At 38.6% G+C, this 16,582-nt stretch overlaps 1 protein-coding gene across 1 annotated transcript in view; it reads left to right on the top strand.

The window, feature by feature from the left end:
- The window catches only part of CRYBG3 (crystallin beta-gamma domain containing 3), a 125,681-nt gene that overhangs the window by 16,604 nt on the left and 92,495 nt on the right, over window positions 1-16,582 (top strand). Inside the window, exon 2 of the mRNA XM_052639667.1 lies at window positions 1,818-1,884. Within this exon, the coding sequence (XP_052495627.1) occupies window positions 1,818-1,884 (67 nt within the window). The remainder of the gene's footprint in view (window positions 1-1,817; window positions 1,885-16,582) is intronic.

Raw genomic sequence — 16,582 nt, forward strand, 5'->3', positions numbered from 1 at the left:
TATTTTTTTCCTTCTTTTTTTTTTTTTTTTTTTTTAAATCATTGTCATTTGTTGCCTGGATGGATAGTCTGCTCAATTGTACTGGATTGTATGGATAGAAAATCTTAAGTAGCACAAATGGTGTCCTTGCTTAGTATCCTAGTGGGAGCCGTGGAACCTCTCCTGCCAGTCACCACGATTCCATCCATGTGTTTTTCCCCACCCAGTCATTCTCCTGCCTGAAGGCTTCCCAGTGCTAGCAGAACAAAGGTCACATTCTGTGATGGGTCAGACAGGTTCTTCTTGGTCTGGCATCCACTAACCTCTGTTCTCATTCTCATCTCTAGCAGGATTATCGCTGCCTGTCACAAGATCCTGTGCTTCAGTCTTACCTTAAAACAAACAAACAGAACATGGTGGTGGTGGTGGTGGTGTAGTCGCTAAGTCCTGTCTAACTCTTATGATCCCATGAACTGTAGTCTGACAAGCTCCTCTGTCCATGGGATTCTCCAGGCAAGAATACTGGAGTGGGTTGCCATTTCCTTCTCCAGAGGATCGTCCCAATCCAGGAATCGAACCCAGATCTCCTGCATTGCAGGCATATTCTTTATTGACTAAGCTACCCCTCAAATACCGTATCATTATCAACCCCTGCCTTTGAACCTCCTGCATGGGCACTTGACTGAGCGGGCAGAGTCTCTGCCTCTTGCCTCCTCTGTGCTCCATGGCACTTCATTCATTCACCAGTTATAACTTGTACCAGACTGTATTATTAGTTTGTTTATCAGTCTCCCCTACTAGACCTTGTTTTGTGAAGATCCTGACCTACTTGTTCTTAAATCCTCAAGGCCATGCATGATTCCGTTCATGGTAGAATGCCACAATAATCTTTAGAGTGAAGCTACTCAATTTGTCTCAGATTATGAAAGTATGAAAACAAAATAACATGTCAACGTAAAGAGTTAATTATTTAGATCTAAAATGTATATGTACCTAATAGGCAAAATAGGTTATTATGACATCTTATAAGACATCTGTGAAGGTATTCCAGACAAGACAGTTAAAAGTGACTATCTGGAAAATCAGATTTTTAAGGCACCATCTGGGACACACTTGTGTGTACTTAGTCGTTCAGTTGTGTCTGACTCTTTTCGACTCCATGGATTATACAGCTGCCAGGCTCCTTTGTCCATGAGGATTCTCCAGGCAAGAATACTGGAGTGGGTTGCCTTGCCCTCTTCCAAGGGATCTTCCCAACCCAGGGATAGAACCCAGGTCTCCCACATTGCAGGCAGATTCTTTACTGTCTGAGCCACCAGGGAAGCCCAAGAACATTCGATCAGATAAACCTACATCTCTCTCTCTTTTTTTTTTTTTGAATCTCTTTTAAGTATTCCCAGAAATCTCTAGATGACCCTGTATGTTTATAAAAATTTGCTGAGTAGAAATATATTTCAAATAACTCTTAGCATAGGGTTAAAAAAAGACTGAGCTGTGGAGAAACTTAATATAAATAGAGTCAAAAAAGAGTGCCAACACTTTCCAAGATTATGAGAGTTGTACACTCTTGCTCCGTTGTTCAGGTGCGTCGTTGGTGTGATGCTGGTCATAAAGCAGAATGGACTCACCAAAATGTCTGGAGCCTGATGAGCATTTTTGAATGTGTGTTTCAAGTATAGACGCTCAAATCAATAGCTTCTTAGTGTAACACTTTGTATGTGAATCTTTGGGGCATTACAGATTAAAAAGGACCTTTCAGTTTTTGCATTAAACACAGAAACTGTATGATTTTAGTAATTCTCTTTTAATTTTTAAAAAAACTGTGTTTTTTTTTCCAGTGTTGAAAATGAGCCCATGAGCACAAGTCAGAAAAAGGAAAATATACTTTCATCTGAAGCAATAAAGGTATAGTTTTAAATTAATATTATTTTATATCAAGCAAATAATTTTTTCTTAATTTCTTCTCACTCTTCCTTCTGATTCTGTCATCTCATTTCACATTTCAAAAAGAGCATAAAGTCTTATTCCTTATTGGAAATTCTAGCCCAGTTTGGCTGGATATTTGCATCTTGCAGTGGGGTTGTGGGTAGATCATTGAAGAAAGGCTTGAGATAGCGCTGCTCTTACCTCAGCCGAGCCACTAACCAGCTGTGAAGCCTTCCACTGAGACATTTAACTTCTCTGTGCCTTGGTTTTCTAATCTGTAAATTGGGTCATCTAACCTCCACTCTCCCTTTCCCCTAGGAAGTTCTTCAATTTATGTTGTGTTTACTCAAATGCTCCTGACAATTAAGAGTGCTTCTGAGAGCACAGAAGTTAATGACCTATTTGTACATGTCATTAGTATGTGATATGTTTGTTTAGCTCATAAGTGAACTGGCTTTCTCTGCATCTACAGAACAACCATGAAATCATATATGCTACACTTCTACGCAGATGGTTATTGATAAGTGTGGTTAAAAATCTCTGCAAACTGCTAAACCTTATAATACTTCTTTTTCATCAAAAGTGATTTTTCTAGAAATTGGATGTTTGTGTTGGTTGGGAGTGTGAGGCCAGGGTCAAGTTCTGATAGCTGTTACACATTCATGGAGTCTGGGCCCAGTTACTTTCTTTTTAAATGACTTGGGACAGTCAGTCAAGGAGAAAGCTTGTCAGGGATTCCCGGGTACATTAGCCTGGTCAGTGGAAGGATCAGAAAGTCAACTGAATCCTTCGTTACTGATAATCCTTCATTACTCTTAAACATTACATGAGGTCCAGAGGCCTTAAATACGGTAAAGGTAAAGCTGTTTTCAATTTTTATTCCTGCCTTGTCCACCATAGTTAACAATATAAATATTTTTGAAAGAAAAAAATCAGAATCTGATTTTTATTTTTTATTTTTAAACTTTATTGAAAGACAAAAATCAGAATCACCTTGCTTCCCTTTCCTTTCTTCTTCCTTAGTGAGTTTGGCTACTAACTCCTGCCCCCCGGGTTTTATAGCACTTCCTGCCTGTTCTTTGGCAGCTGGTCGTTAGTCAGCTCACTGGTTTACCACTGCATGGACTCTGTAGCTTTCTCTGTCTTGTTCAGTTTTTACATGTCCTGAGTCGCCCAGTTTCAAGATTTTTACTTCTCATTTTATGTGCAGCTTTGCTCTTGTCTCACAGGAAGCATGTGTTTTACTTCTGAAATCTCCAACTGAGAGGTTTCTTAATCAACCAGTTGCTGTCATTCCCTGTCTTAGTCCTTCATTGCCTCTGAGCCCACCTTTGAGCTTCAGCAAACCTTCATGCTTTCCCTGCTCTTTTCTCTTCTCCTGGTCGCTACTTGTTTGCCTTCTCAACCTGGAACTGATAGGTATCACTTCAGCTGTTAATCTCACTGAAAAAAATGTTGGTCTTCAAACTTGGCCCTGAGACTTTAGTTCCAGTAGAACTGCTTTCTATCTGCAGAGATTTACTCCAGAAATTATTCTGGCCTCAGTAAGTGTATATGATGGGCAGTATAGTGGCTGGGCCTCCATGGTTACCATCTTCTCTATCCATTTTTAATATATTGGTATGAATGTTCAGAATACTTTCAGTTTGGGATTTGAGCCCCCAAGCAAATAGGGCTTATAGTCATGAAAGTTTTTCTCTTATGGTTTGAGGCCTATAGGATTACTTATATCAATACATGGGCAGTCTGGTTAGCCTCTCACTGATGTAGTGGAAGCATTTTGGGCCATGTAAGCTTGTTTGTTTGCTATACTTTCTGGACACTACTGGTAGGCTTGCTCATCTTTGCTGCACAGACCCAGTTGTGGTGGGACCTACTATTGCCAGGCATCAAAAATATGTATTTTGCAGATTATATTCCACTGTAAGTTATTCCATGATATTGGGTATAATTCCCTGTGTTATATGGTGAATCTCTGTTGCTTCATTTAAAGAAAAGAAAAAAAGTACATATTTTGATAATATCAATAGTTAAGCCCACACTTTGGGAGCCAAAAAAGTTAGCAACGATATTTATAATCCTGTTATTTTAAATAGTCTCATTTAAAGTTTTCTCACTTGGCAAGTAGCATAAAACATTCATTTGTTTTCTTTCTAATGAATGGTTTTCTGAAACATAGTGCTCCATTGTAATGTGACATTTCTTGCCACACTTCCATCTTCATAACCTGAATTTTATGATAATGCCTTCCATGATAAGGAAAAATGTGCACCATTTTTCCTCTCCAGTGTAAAATGTAACAGATTTATGTACAATAAATATTTTTATACATTTCTTTTTGTATTTGACCTTGAGATACCAAATCAAGGTGTTGAAGATTGTTTTGTTATAAATTTAAGCTCCAAAAAAAATTTGTATTTTTTTAAACAACTGGAGACTATAGAAGCTTTGTATTATTTTTGGACATAATTAGATTCTTGGTTCTTAAAATATATATACTATGCAAATTTTACTGTTTTGCTAACATTGAAATCTATTTCTCACATGTGCATCTACCATTCCACTGAAATATATATTTATTCTGTATTAATCAATTTTTATATCTAGCTGGTAAAACTTCCAGATATTTAGTCTGTACTCTATTCAGTTTTTCTTTAGGAAATGTGTATTCTTGTCTTGTAGCCTTAGACTCTTGCTGCGTTCATATCTATTGTTTTAAAGAGAGGGAAGGCATGTTATAACACCCTGCTCCTTTCTGCCTACTTCAGAGAACTGTTCATCCCTTCCCACTTTCCAAGGCTCACCCCCTAAAAGCCCCCACGGGTGGTACTGGTCTCTAATTTCCTGCCTTCTCCTGGACCTTTGCTTTGCACTGTGCTCATTTCTCCATCTTCACTGGATTCTTCTATTTCACTCTTAATATGTAAAATAACTTTTTTTCTTTCATTGGTCTGGTTTCCTTTCAGTCTATCATTTCATTTTATTGCTACCCTTTACCAAAGATTCCTTATGGAAGGCTGTCATAATCAGTGTTTAATTCTTAATGCTTTCTCATCTGACTCTGGTCCCCCTTCCTGGTTTGCTTAGACATGGGATAACTAGTATTGTGCCTGACATACATGTCATAGGTATTCAAGTCAGTCGCTCAGTCGTGTCTGACTCTTCGCGACCCCAGGGACTGCAGCATGCCAGGCTTCCCTGTCTGACACCAACTCTCAGAGCTTACTCGAACTCATTTCCATCGAGTCAGTGATGCCATCCAACCATCTCATCCTCTGATGTCCCCTTCTCCTCCCACCTTCAATCTTGCCCAGCATCAGGGTCTTTTCCAATGAGTCAGTTCTTCACATCAGATGGCCAAATATTGGAGTTTCAGCTTCAGCATCAGTGCTTCCAAAGAAAATACAGGACTGATTTCCTTTCGGATGGACTGACTGGATCTCCTCACAATCCAAGGGACTCGCAAGAGTCTTCACACCACAGTCCAAAAGCATCAGTTCTTTGGCACTCAGCTTTCTTTATCATCCAACTCTCACATCCATCTGTAACTACTGGAAAAACCATAGCTTTGACTAGATAGACCTTTGTTGGCAAAGTAATATCTCTGCATTGTAATATGCTGTCTAGGTTGATCATAGCTTTTCTTCCAAGGAACAAGTGTCTTTTAATTTCATGGCTGCAGTCACCATCTGCCGTGATTTTGGAGCCCCCCAAAATAAAGTCTGTCACTGTTTCCATTGTTTCCTCATCTGTCTGCCAAAAGTGATGGGACCAGATACCATGATCTTAGTTTTCTGAATGCTGAGTTTAAAGCCAACTTTTTCACTCTCGTCTTTCACTTTTATCAAGTGGCTCTTTAGTTCCTCTTCACTTTCTGCCATAAGGGTGGTGTCATCTGCATATCTGAGGTTATTGATATTTCTCCCAGAAGTCTTGATTCCAGCTTGTGCTTCATCCAGCCTGGCATTTCATATGATGCACCCTGTATATAAGTTAAATAAGCAGGGTGACAATATACAGCCTTGATGTACTCCTTTCCTGATTTGGAACCAGTCTGTTGTTCCATGTCCAGTTCTAACTGTTGGTTCTTGATCTGCATACAGATTTATCAGGAGGCAAGTCAGGTGGTCTAGTTTTCCTATCTCTTGAAGACTTTTTGAGTTTGTTGTGATTCACACAGTCAAGGGCTTTGGTGTAGTCAATAAAGCAGAAGTAAATGATTTTCTGGAATTGTCTTACTTTTTTGATGATCCAGTGGATGTTAGCAATTTGATCTCTGGTTCCTCTGCCTTTTCTAAATCCAGCTTAAACATCTGGAAGTTCACAGTTCACGTACTGCTGAAGCCTGGCTTGGAGAATTCTGAGCATTACTTTACTAGCATGTGAGATGAATGCAATTGTGCGGTAGTTTGAACATTCTTCGGCATTGCCTTTCTTTGGGATTGGAATGAAAACTGATCTTTTCCAGTCCTGTGGCCACTGCTGAGTTTTTCAAATTTGCTGGCATATTGAGTGCAGTACTTTGACAGCATCATCTTTTAGGATTTGAAATAGCTCAGCTGGAATTCCATCATCTCCACTAGCGTTGTTCGTAGTGATGCTTCCTAAGGCGCTCTTGACTTCCCATTCTGGAATGTCTGGCTCTCGGTGATTGATCACACCATTGTGGTTATCTGGGTCATGAAGATCTTTTTTGTACAGTTCTTCTGTGTATTCTTGCCACCTCTTCTTAATATCTTATGCTTCCATTTTTGTCCTTTATTGAGCCCATCTTTGCATGAAATGTTCCCTTGGTATCTCTAATTTTCTTGAAGAGATCTTCCCATTCTATTGTTTTCCTCTATTTCTTTGCACTGATCACTGAGGAAGACTTTCTTATCTTTTCTTGCTATTCTTTGGAACTCTGCATTCAAATGGGTATGTCTTTCCTTTTCTCCTTTGCCTTTCGCTTCGCTTCTTTTCTCAGCTATTTGTAAGGCCTCCTCAGATAACCATTCTGCTTTTTTGCATTTCTTTTTCATAGTTGTTAAAGGAGAGTCATTCCATGAAACGTGACCTCTTGCTACCCATCCCATCAGTAACTTCTCAGTTCTTACTGTGTATAAGTTGACACACTTGATTTTCCAAGTTGTCTTCTTTCTAGAAGTTGTATGTTTTTATATTTGCTCTTCTGACCTTGTACATTGTAGTTTCTGTTCCTGCCTCTGGCCATTCCCTTGAGTTTCCTTCACTGATTCTTTTTTGGGGGGGGGAGTGAAATAGAAAAGAATAGCTTTATTGCTTCACCTGGCAAAGGGAGCCATAGCAGACTAATGCCTTCAAAATTTTTTTGGCATAAGAGGAGGTAATGAGATTTATAGTAATGGTTCAAAGAGGAGGGTGTGATCAGCTCATAGCCATTCTTTGATTGGTTGGTGGTGAGGTAATTGGGAGTCAGCATCATCAATCTGGTCCAACCAATCTGGAGTCTAGATGCTTGTGGGAAGCACATGGTTAACTTCTTTTGGTAGGGGTTTCAGTATCTGCAAAATAGCTCAAATATATTGTTATGTATATTCATTTAGGAGGGTACCAGGACCCTGCCCCAAGGTTGTTCTATTGTTTTATAGAATTTTTATAGAATTTTTTTTCTGTCAAACCTCAGCATGAAATAGCCATAGGTGTATATATATATCTCCTCCCTTTTAAACCTCCCTCCCATCTTCTGCCCCTCTAGATTGACACAGAGACCCTGTTTACGTTCCCTGAGCCATACAGCAAATCCTGTTGGTATCTATTTTACATATGGTAATGTAAGTTTTTATGTTACTCTTTCCATGCATCTCACCCTCTCCTCCCGTCTCCCCACATCCAGAAGTCTATTCTCTATGTCTTTCTCCACTGCTGCCCTGAAAATAAATTCTTCAGTACCATTTTTCTAGATTCCGTATATATACGTTAGAATATGATATTTATCTTTCTCTTTCTGACTCACTTCACTCAGTATAATAGGTTCTAGGTTCATCCACCTCATCAGAGCGGACTCAAATGCATTCCTTTATAAGGCTGAGTAATATTCCATTGTGTATATGTACCACAACTTCTGTATCCATTCATCTATCGATGGAAATCTGGACTGCTTCCATGTTTGAGCTATTGTAAATGGCGCTGCAATGAACAGTGGGATACAGGTGTCTTTTTCAATTTTGGTTTCCTCAGGGTGTATGGCTAGGAGTGGGATTGCTGGGTCATATGGTGGTTTTATTCATAGTTTTTTAATGAATCTCCATACTGTCTTTCATAACCGCTGTATTAGTTTACATTCCCACCTACAGTGCAAGAGCATTCCCTTTTCTCCACATCCTCTCCTGCATTTATTGTTTGTAGACTTTTTGATGATGGCCATTCTGACTGGTGTGAGGTGATATCTCATTGTAGTTTTGATTTGTATTTCCCTGATAATGAGCAATGTTCAACATCATTTCATGTGTTTGTTAGCCATCTGTATGTCTTCTTTGGAGAAATGTCTGTTTAGGTCTTTTTCCCACTTTTTGATTGGGTTGTTTGTTTTTCTGGTTTTGAGCTATATGAACAACTTGTATGTTTTGGAAATTAATCCTTTGTCAGTTGTTTCATTTGCTATTATTTTCTCCCATTTTGAGGGTTGCCTTTTCATCTTGCTTATAGTTTCCTTTGCTCTGCGGAAGCTTTTAAGTTTCATCAGGTCCCACTTGTTTACTTTTGTTTTTATTTCCGTTACTCTAGGAGGGGGGTTAAAGCAAGAAGATCTTGCTTTGATTTATGTCATCAAGTGTTCTGCCTATATTTTCCTCTAAGAGTTTTATAATTTCTGGTCCTACATTTATGTCTTTAATCCATTTTGAGTTTATCTTTGTGTATGGTGTTAGGAATGTTCTAGTTTCATTCTTTTACATGTAGCTGTCCAGTTTTCCCAGCACCATTTATTGAAGAGGCTGTCTTTGCCCCATTGTATATTCTTGCCTCCTTTGTCAAAAATAAGGTACCCATAGATGCATGGACTTATTTCTGGGCATTCTATCTTGTCCCATTTGCCTATATTTCTGTTTTTTGTACCAGTGCCATACTGTCTTGATGTCTGTAGCTTTGTAGTATAATCTGAAGTCAGGAAGGTTGATTCCTCCAGCTCCATTCTTCTTTCTCAAGACTGCTTTGTCTGTTCAGGGTCTTTTGTGTTTCCATATGAATTGTGAAATTTTTTGTTCTGGTTTTGTGAAAATGCCATTGTTAATTTGATAGGGATTGAATTAAATCTGTAGACTGCATTTGGTAGTTAGTTATTTTCACAATGTTGATTTTTCCTACCTAGGAACATGAAATGTCTCTCCATCAGCTTATGTCGTCTTTGATTTCTTTCATTAGTGTCTTTTAATTTTCTGTGTACAGTTCTTTTGTCTCCTTACATAAGTTTATTCCTAGATATTTCTTTTTGTTGCAATGGTGAATGGGATTGATTCCTTAATTTCTCTCTCTGAAATCTCATTGTTAGTATATAGAAATGCAAGTGATTTCTGTGTATTGATTTTGTATCCTGCCACTTTGCTAAAATCACTGATTAGCTTTAGTAATTTTCTGATACTATATTTATGGTTTTCTATGTATAGTATCATGTCATCTGCAAACAGTGAGAGTTTTACTTCTTCTTTTCTGATCTGGATTCCTTTTATATCTTTTTCTTCTCTGATTGCTGTAGCTAGGACTTCCAGAACTATGTTGAATAATAGTGGTGAAAGGACACCCTTGTCTTGTTCCTGATCTTAGGGGGATGCTTTCAGTTTTTCATCACTGAGAATAATGTTTCCCGTAGGCTTATCACATATGGCCTTTACTATGTTGAGGTAGGTTCCTTCTATGCCCATTTTTTGAACAGTTTTAATCATAAATGGATGCTGAATTTTGTCAAAGGCTTTTTCTGCATCTATTGAAATGATCATATGGTTTTTATGTTTCAGTTTGTTAATATAGTCTACCGCATTGATCAATTTGCATCTACTGAAGAATCCTTGCATTCCTGGAATAAATCCAAATTGATCGTGGTGTATGAGCTTTTTGGTGTGTTGCTGAATTCTGTTTGCTAAAATTTTGTTCAGGACTTTTTAATCTATGTTATCAGTGATATTGGCCTGTAGTTTCCTTTTTTTGTGTTGTCTTTGTCTGGTTTTGATATTGGGGTGATGGTGACCTCGTAGAATGAGTTTGGAAGTGTTCCTTCCTCTGCAATTTTTTGAAAGATTTTTAGAAGGATAGATATTAGCTCTTAAAATGCTTGATAGAATTCTCCTGTGAAGCCATCTGGTCCTGGGCTTTTGTTTTTGGGGAATTTTTTTTATCACGGCTTAAATTTCAATGTTTGTAATTAGATTGTTCATAATTTCTGTTTCTTCCTGGTTCAGTCTTGGAAGGTTGAACTTTTCCAAGAATGCAGTGAAAGTGCTGCACGCAGTATGCCAGCAAATTTGGAAAACTCAGCAGTGGCCACAGGACTGGAAAACGTCAGTTTTCATTCAATCCCAAAGAAAGGCAATGCCAAAGAATGTTCACACTATCGCACAATTGCATTCATCTCACATGCTAGTAAAGTAATGCTCAGAATTCTCCAAGCCAGGCTTCAGCAATACATGAACCGTGAACTTCCAGATGTTCAAGCTGGATTTAGAAAAGGCAGAGGAACCCGAGATCAAATTGCCAACATCCACTGGATCATTGAAAAAGCAAGAGAGTTATTGAAAAATATCTATTTCTGCATTATTGACTATGCCAAAGCCTTTGACTGTGTGGATCACAACAAACTCTGAAAAATTCTTCAAGAGATGGGAACACCAGACCCCCTAACCTGCCTCCTGAGAAATCTGTATGCAGGTCAGGAAGCAACAGTTTGAACTGGACATGAAACAACAGACTGGTTCCAAATCAGGAAAGGAGTACCTCAAGGCTGTATATTGTTACCCTGATTATTTAATTTCTATGCAGAGTACATCATGAGAAACGCTGGGCTGGATAAAACACAAGCTGGAATCAAGATTGTCAGGAGAAATACCAATAACTTCAGTTATGCAGATGACACCACCCTTCTGGCAGAAGGTGAAGAAGAACTAAAGAGCCTCTTGATAAAAGTGAAAGATGAGAGTGAAGAAGTTGGCTTAGAGCTCAACATTTTGAAAACTAAGATCATGATATCTGGTCCCATCACTTTTGGCAAATAGATGGGGAAACAATGGAAACAGTGGCAGACTTTATTTTGGGGGGCTCTAAAATCACTGCAGATGGTGACTGCAGTTGTGAAATTTAAAGACTCTTGCTCCTTGGAAGGAAAGTTATGACCAACCTAGACAGCATATTACAAGACAGAGACATTACTTTGCCAACATATGTCTGTCTAGTCAAAGCTATGGTTTTTCCAGTAGTCGTGTACGGATGTGAGAGTTGGACTGTGAAGAAGGCTGAGCGCTGAAGAAGTGATGCTTTTGAACTGTAGTATTTGAGAAGACTCTTGAGAGTCCCTTGGACTGCAAAGAGATCCAGTCCATCCTAAAGGAGATCAGTCCTGAGTATTCACTGGGAGGACTGGTGTTGAAGCTGAAACTCCAATACTTGGCCACCTGATGCAAAGAACTGACTTATTTGAAATGACCCTGATGCTGGGAAAGGTTGAAGGCAGGAGGAGAAAGGGACGACAGAAGGTAGACATGAGTTTGAGTAAATTCCAGGAGTTTGGTGATGGACAGGGAGGCCTGGTGTGCTGCAGTCCATGGGGTCACAAAGAGTCAGACATGACTGAATGACTGAACTGAACTAAGGAATCTGTCCATTTCTTCCAGGTTATCCATTTTGTTGGGATATAGTTGTTCATAATAGTCTCTTATAATCCTTTTATTTTTGCTTGGATCTTTATTATTTCTTAACTTCTACTAATTTGGGGGTTTTTTTGTTCTTTGGAAAAGAAGTTTTTTTAGGTGCAGCAATGAAATGAAAAGATGTTTACTCCTTGAAAGGAAAGTTATGACCAACCTAGACAGCATATTAAAAAGCAGAGACATTACTTTGCCAACAAAGGTCCATCTAGTCCAGGCTATGGTTTTTCCTGTGGTCATGTATGGATGTGAGAGTTGGACTATAAAGAAAGCTGAGCACTGAAGAATTGATGCTTTTGAACTGTGGTGTTGGAGAAGACTCTTGAGAGTCCCTTGGACTACAAGGAGATCCAACCAGTCCATCATAAAGGAGATCAGTCCTAGGTGTTCATTGGAAGGACTGGTATTGAAGCTGAAACTCCAATACTTTGGCCACCTCATGCGAAGAGTTGACTCATTGGAAAAGACTCTGATGCTGGGAAAGATCGAAGGCAGGAGGAGAAGGGGACGACAGAGGATGAGATGGCTGGATGGCATCATCGACTTGATGGACATTGGTTTGGATGGACTCCGGGAATTGGTGAGGGACAAGGAGGCTTGGCGTGCTGTGGTTCTTGGGGTCACAAAGAGTCAGACATGACTGAGCGACTGAACTGACTGTTAAATTGTCTATTCGATGTTTTTCTTGTTTCTTGAGCTAGGATTGTATTGCTATAAACTTCCCTCTTAGAACTCCTTTTGCTGCATCCCATAGTTTTTGAGTTGTGATATGTTCACTGTCATTTGTTTTCAGAAATTTTTTGATTTCCCTTTTGATTTCTTCAGTAACCTGTTGAGTATTTAGAAATGTGTTGTTTAATCTCCGTGTGTTGGTGTTTCTTACAGATTTTTTCTGGTAATTGATACCTAGTCTCATAGCATTGTGGTTGGAGAAGATACTTGATGATTTCAATTTTCTTAAATTTCCTGAGGTTTGATTTGTGACCCACAGTGTTATCTATCCTGGAGCATGTTCTATGTGACTTGAGAAGAAGATAAATTCTTCTGCATTTGGATGGAATGTCCTGAAAATATCAATGAGATCCATCTCATCTAATGTATCATTTAGGACTTGCGTTTCCTTACTTATTTTCTGATTTGATGATCTGTCCATTGGTGTGAGTGGGGTGTTAAAGTCTCCTACTATTATTGTGTTACTCTCAATTTCTCCTTTTGTGTCTGTTAGTGCTTGTTTTATGTATTGAAGTGCTCCTATGATGGGCACACACATATTTAGAATTGTTATGTCTTCCTCTTGGATTGACCCCTTGATCATCATGAAGTATTCTTCCTTATCTCTTGTAATCTTTATTTTAAGGTCTATTTTGTCTGATATGAGGATTGCTACTCCAGCTTTCTTTTGCTTCCCATTTGCATGGAATTTATTTTCCCATCCTCTCACTTTCAGTCTATATGTGTTTTTAGGTATGAAGTGGGTTTCTTGTAGACAGCATATATATGGGTTTTGTTTTTGTATCTATTCAGCCATTTTGTATCCATTCAGCCAGTCTCTGTCTTTTGGTTGGAGCATTTAATCCATTTACATTTAAAGTAATTATTGATATATATGTTCCTATTGCCATTTTCTTAATTGTTTGGGGTTGATTTTATAGATCTTTTTTCTTCTCTTGTATTTTTTGACTATATAAGTCCCTTTAACATTTGTTGTAAAGCTGATTTGGTGGTACTGAATTCTCTTAACTTTTGCTTGTCTGAAAAGCTTTTTATTTCTCCATCAGTTTTGAATGAGATCTTTGCTGGGTGCAGTAATCTTGGCTGTATATTTTTCTCTTTCAGTACTTTAAATATATCCTGCCATTCCCTTCTGGCCTGCAGAGTTTCTGCTGAAAGATCAGCCTCTAAGCCTATGGGGTTTCCCTTGTATGTTACTTGTTGCTTTCAATCTTCTTTCTTTGTGTTTAGTTTTTGGTAGTTTGATTAATATGTGTCTTGGTGTGTTTCTCCTTGGGTTTATCCTCTATGGGACTCTCTCTGCCTCTTAGACTTGACTGACTCTTTCCTTTTCCATTTCGGGTAAATTTTCAACTATAATCTCTTCAAAAATTTTCTCATACCTTTTCTTTTTCTCTTCTTCTTCTGGGACCCCCATATTTACAATGTTGGTGTGTTTAATACTGTCCCAGAGGTCTCTGAGACTATCCTCAGTTCTTTTCATTCTTTTTATTTTATTCTGCTCTTCAGAAGTTATTTACACCATTTTGTCTTTGAACTCACTGATAGGTTCTTCTGCTTTACATATTCTGCTGTTGATTCCTTCCTTTTTAATTTCAGTAATTGTTTGTCTCTGTATGTTTATTCTTTCATTCTTCTAGGTCTTTGTTAACTGATTCTTGCATTTTCTCCATTTTGTTTTCAAGGTTTTTGATCATCTTTACTATCATTATTCTGAATTCTTTTTCAGGTAATTTGCTTATTTCCTCCTCATTTATTTGGACTTCTGTGTTTCTAGTTTGTTCCTTCATTTGTGTAGTATTTCTCGCCTTTTCATTTTGTTTTTTAACTTACTGTGTTTGAGGTCTCCCTTTCCCAGGCTTCAAGGTTGAATTCTTTTTTCCTTTTGGTTTCTGCCCTCCTAAGGTTGGTCCTGTGGTTTGTGTAAGCTTAGTATAGGATGAGACTTGTGCTGAGTTGTTTGTTTGTTTGTTTTTCCTCTGATGGGCAAGGCTGAGTGAGGTGGTAATCCTGTCTGCTGATGATTGGGTTTGTATTTTTGTTTTGTTTGTTGTTTAGATGAGGCATCCTGTACAGGGTGCTACTGGTGGTTGGGTGATGCCAGGTCTTGTATTCAAGTGGTTTCCTTTGTGTGAAAAGTGAAAGTGAAAGAAAGTGAAGTTGCTCAGTCGTGTCCGACTCTTTGCGACCCGTAGACTGTAGCCCACCAAGCTCCTCTGTCCATGGGATTCTCCAGGCAAGAATACTGGAGTGGGTTGCCAGTTCCTCCTCCAGGGGACCTTCCCAACCCAGGGATCGAACCCAGGTCTCCCACATTGCAGGCAGATGCTTTAACCTCTGCACCACCAGGGAAGCCCCTACACTATTTGATACCCCCTAGGGTTAGTTCTCTGGTAGTCTAAGGTCTTGGAGTCAGTTCTTCCACTCCAAAGGCTCAGGGCTTAATATCTACTTTTGCATGGTTCTATATATTCTTTTCCTCTAGTCAGGTACTCCTGTCCACTCTCAGCTAGTGTTCTGCATGCACTTCTGTGTCTGAAGATGTATTCCTGATATATCTGTGCAGAGAGCTGTACTTCATGTCCACCTACTCCTCCACCATCTTGTTCTCCTTCCTTCACTGATTCTTTTCCAGATAAATTTCTTTCTGTGTAGATGTTTCTCAAAGTCCTCAACCCTCAACATTAGACTTTCAAAGTGGTATCTTCCAGTCTCATTACTTCACTTCATCTTTCAGCTCTCACATCTCTATCCAACATCCCTCTTGAGCTCCAGACTTGATTGTCAGAGTTCCAAACATTTCTACATACTGCAAATTCAGTCTGCCCCAAAGCCTCAGTATTTTCAGAGGTGTTCTCTCTATATATTGATATATTTGTTTGGGAGGAGGTAGAGAGCATCATGGGATGGGAGAAGAGCCTGGAGCAACAAGTACTCTATTTGGAGATACTCAACCAAACTCTTTTTTTGATCCCATGTCTCATATTGTCCTAAGTGGTACCAAGGGTCTTCAGATCCTGAGCTTTTCGGGTGGTCTGTTGACAGTGTGTCTATTGATTATTTCCCCTTGTGGTCAAAGTTCCCTGTTGCTGACACTTGGTGGAAGCTTCCTCTGGTCAGTTACCATGCTTTCATCTGCTTTTGCCATCTAAGCCTTTTCTGAAATCTCTTATCTGCTAATATCTATGTTCGTCCTCTCTTTGTACTTATAACTTAAAAAAAAAAAAACCCTTACTGTCATTTCAGAGTGTTTTGCACAAGAGAAGAAATCAGTGTTTGTGGTTTGTCTCCAGTATTAATCAGAATTTTTATCTCTTAGTAGTCGAAAATGTGGAGAGATTATCACTCAACAAACTCACACCGTTATAGAGAGGAGGCAGGAGAATTCAGATGCAGTTCTACACCATAATGGTTCCCATTTGTGAACTTAATTTATAACTTACAGACTTAATTTACTAAGAAATCCCGTTAAAAATTACAGGAGCTATGGCAAAAAGTCTGTTTTTAGAATGAGTCATGAGCTAAATAAAATGAATTAAATCTAGATCATAGGTTATGGAATCTCAAAACCAGGCCTAAATAAATTTATGACTTTTAGACTTGTTCTCAGTAGCTTAGCACCTGCTTTATGTAAAGTTTGACTTTCACCTTATTTTAGAATTGTTGTTCATAACCAATCATACAACGCAGGCGAAGGCCCTGGCATCTTTTAAAAGGCAGGGATTGATGTATGCCTGTGATGTTTCTAGGGATAACCATGGAGTATCAATATTGTGCCTATTACTGTTAGTTGTTAATAATTCATAGCTGTTATTTTTAATATCATCATAAGTAAATTACTGAAAAAAGCTATGCTTTTTAAATTGTTGCCACTGTTTACTGATACATAAAAGTAGAAGTGTGACTCAAGAATAACTCACTAAAGAAAAGTAGTCGCAAATTATTGTTAATGTCAATACCTATATTGAGGGTACAGTACTGTTTAGTAAGATGAATATGTTAAATTATGCATTTGTTCATATTTTGATTTCTGTAGTGCTTTCTTCCTTATTGGTCTTTTTCAACACTTTTTTGGC

The sequence above is a fragment of the Budorcas taxicolor genome, chromosome 1 (genome assembly GCF_023091745.1).
Source record: "Budorcas taxicolor isolate Tak-1 chromosome 1, Takin1.1, whole genome shotgun sequence".
Classification (NCBI taxonomy): Eukaryota; Metazoa; Chordata; class Mammalia; order Artiodactyla; family Bovidae; genus Budorcas; species Budorcas taxicolor.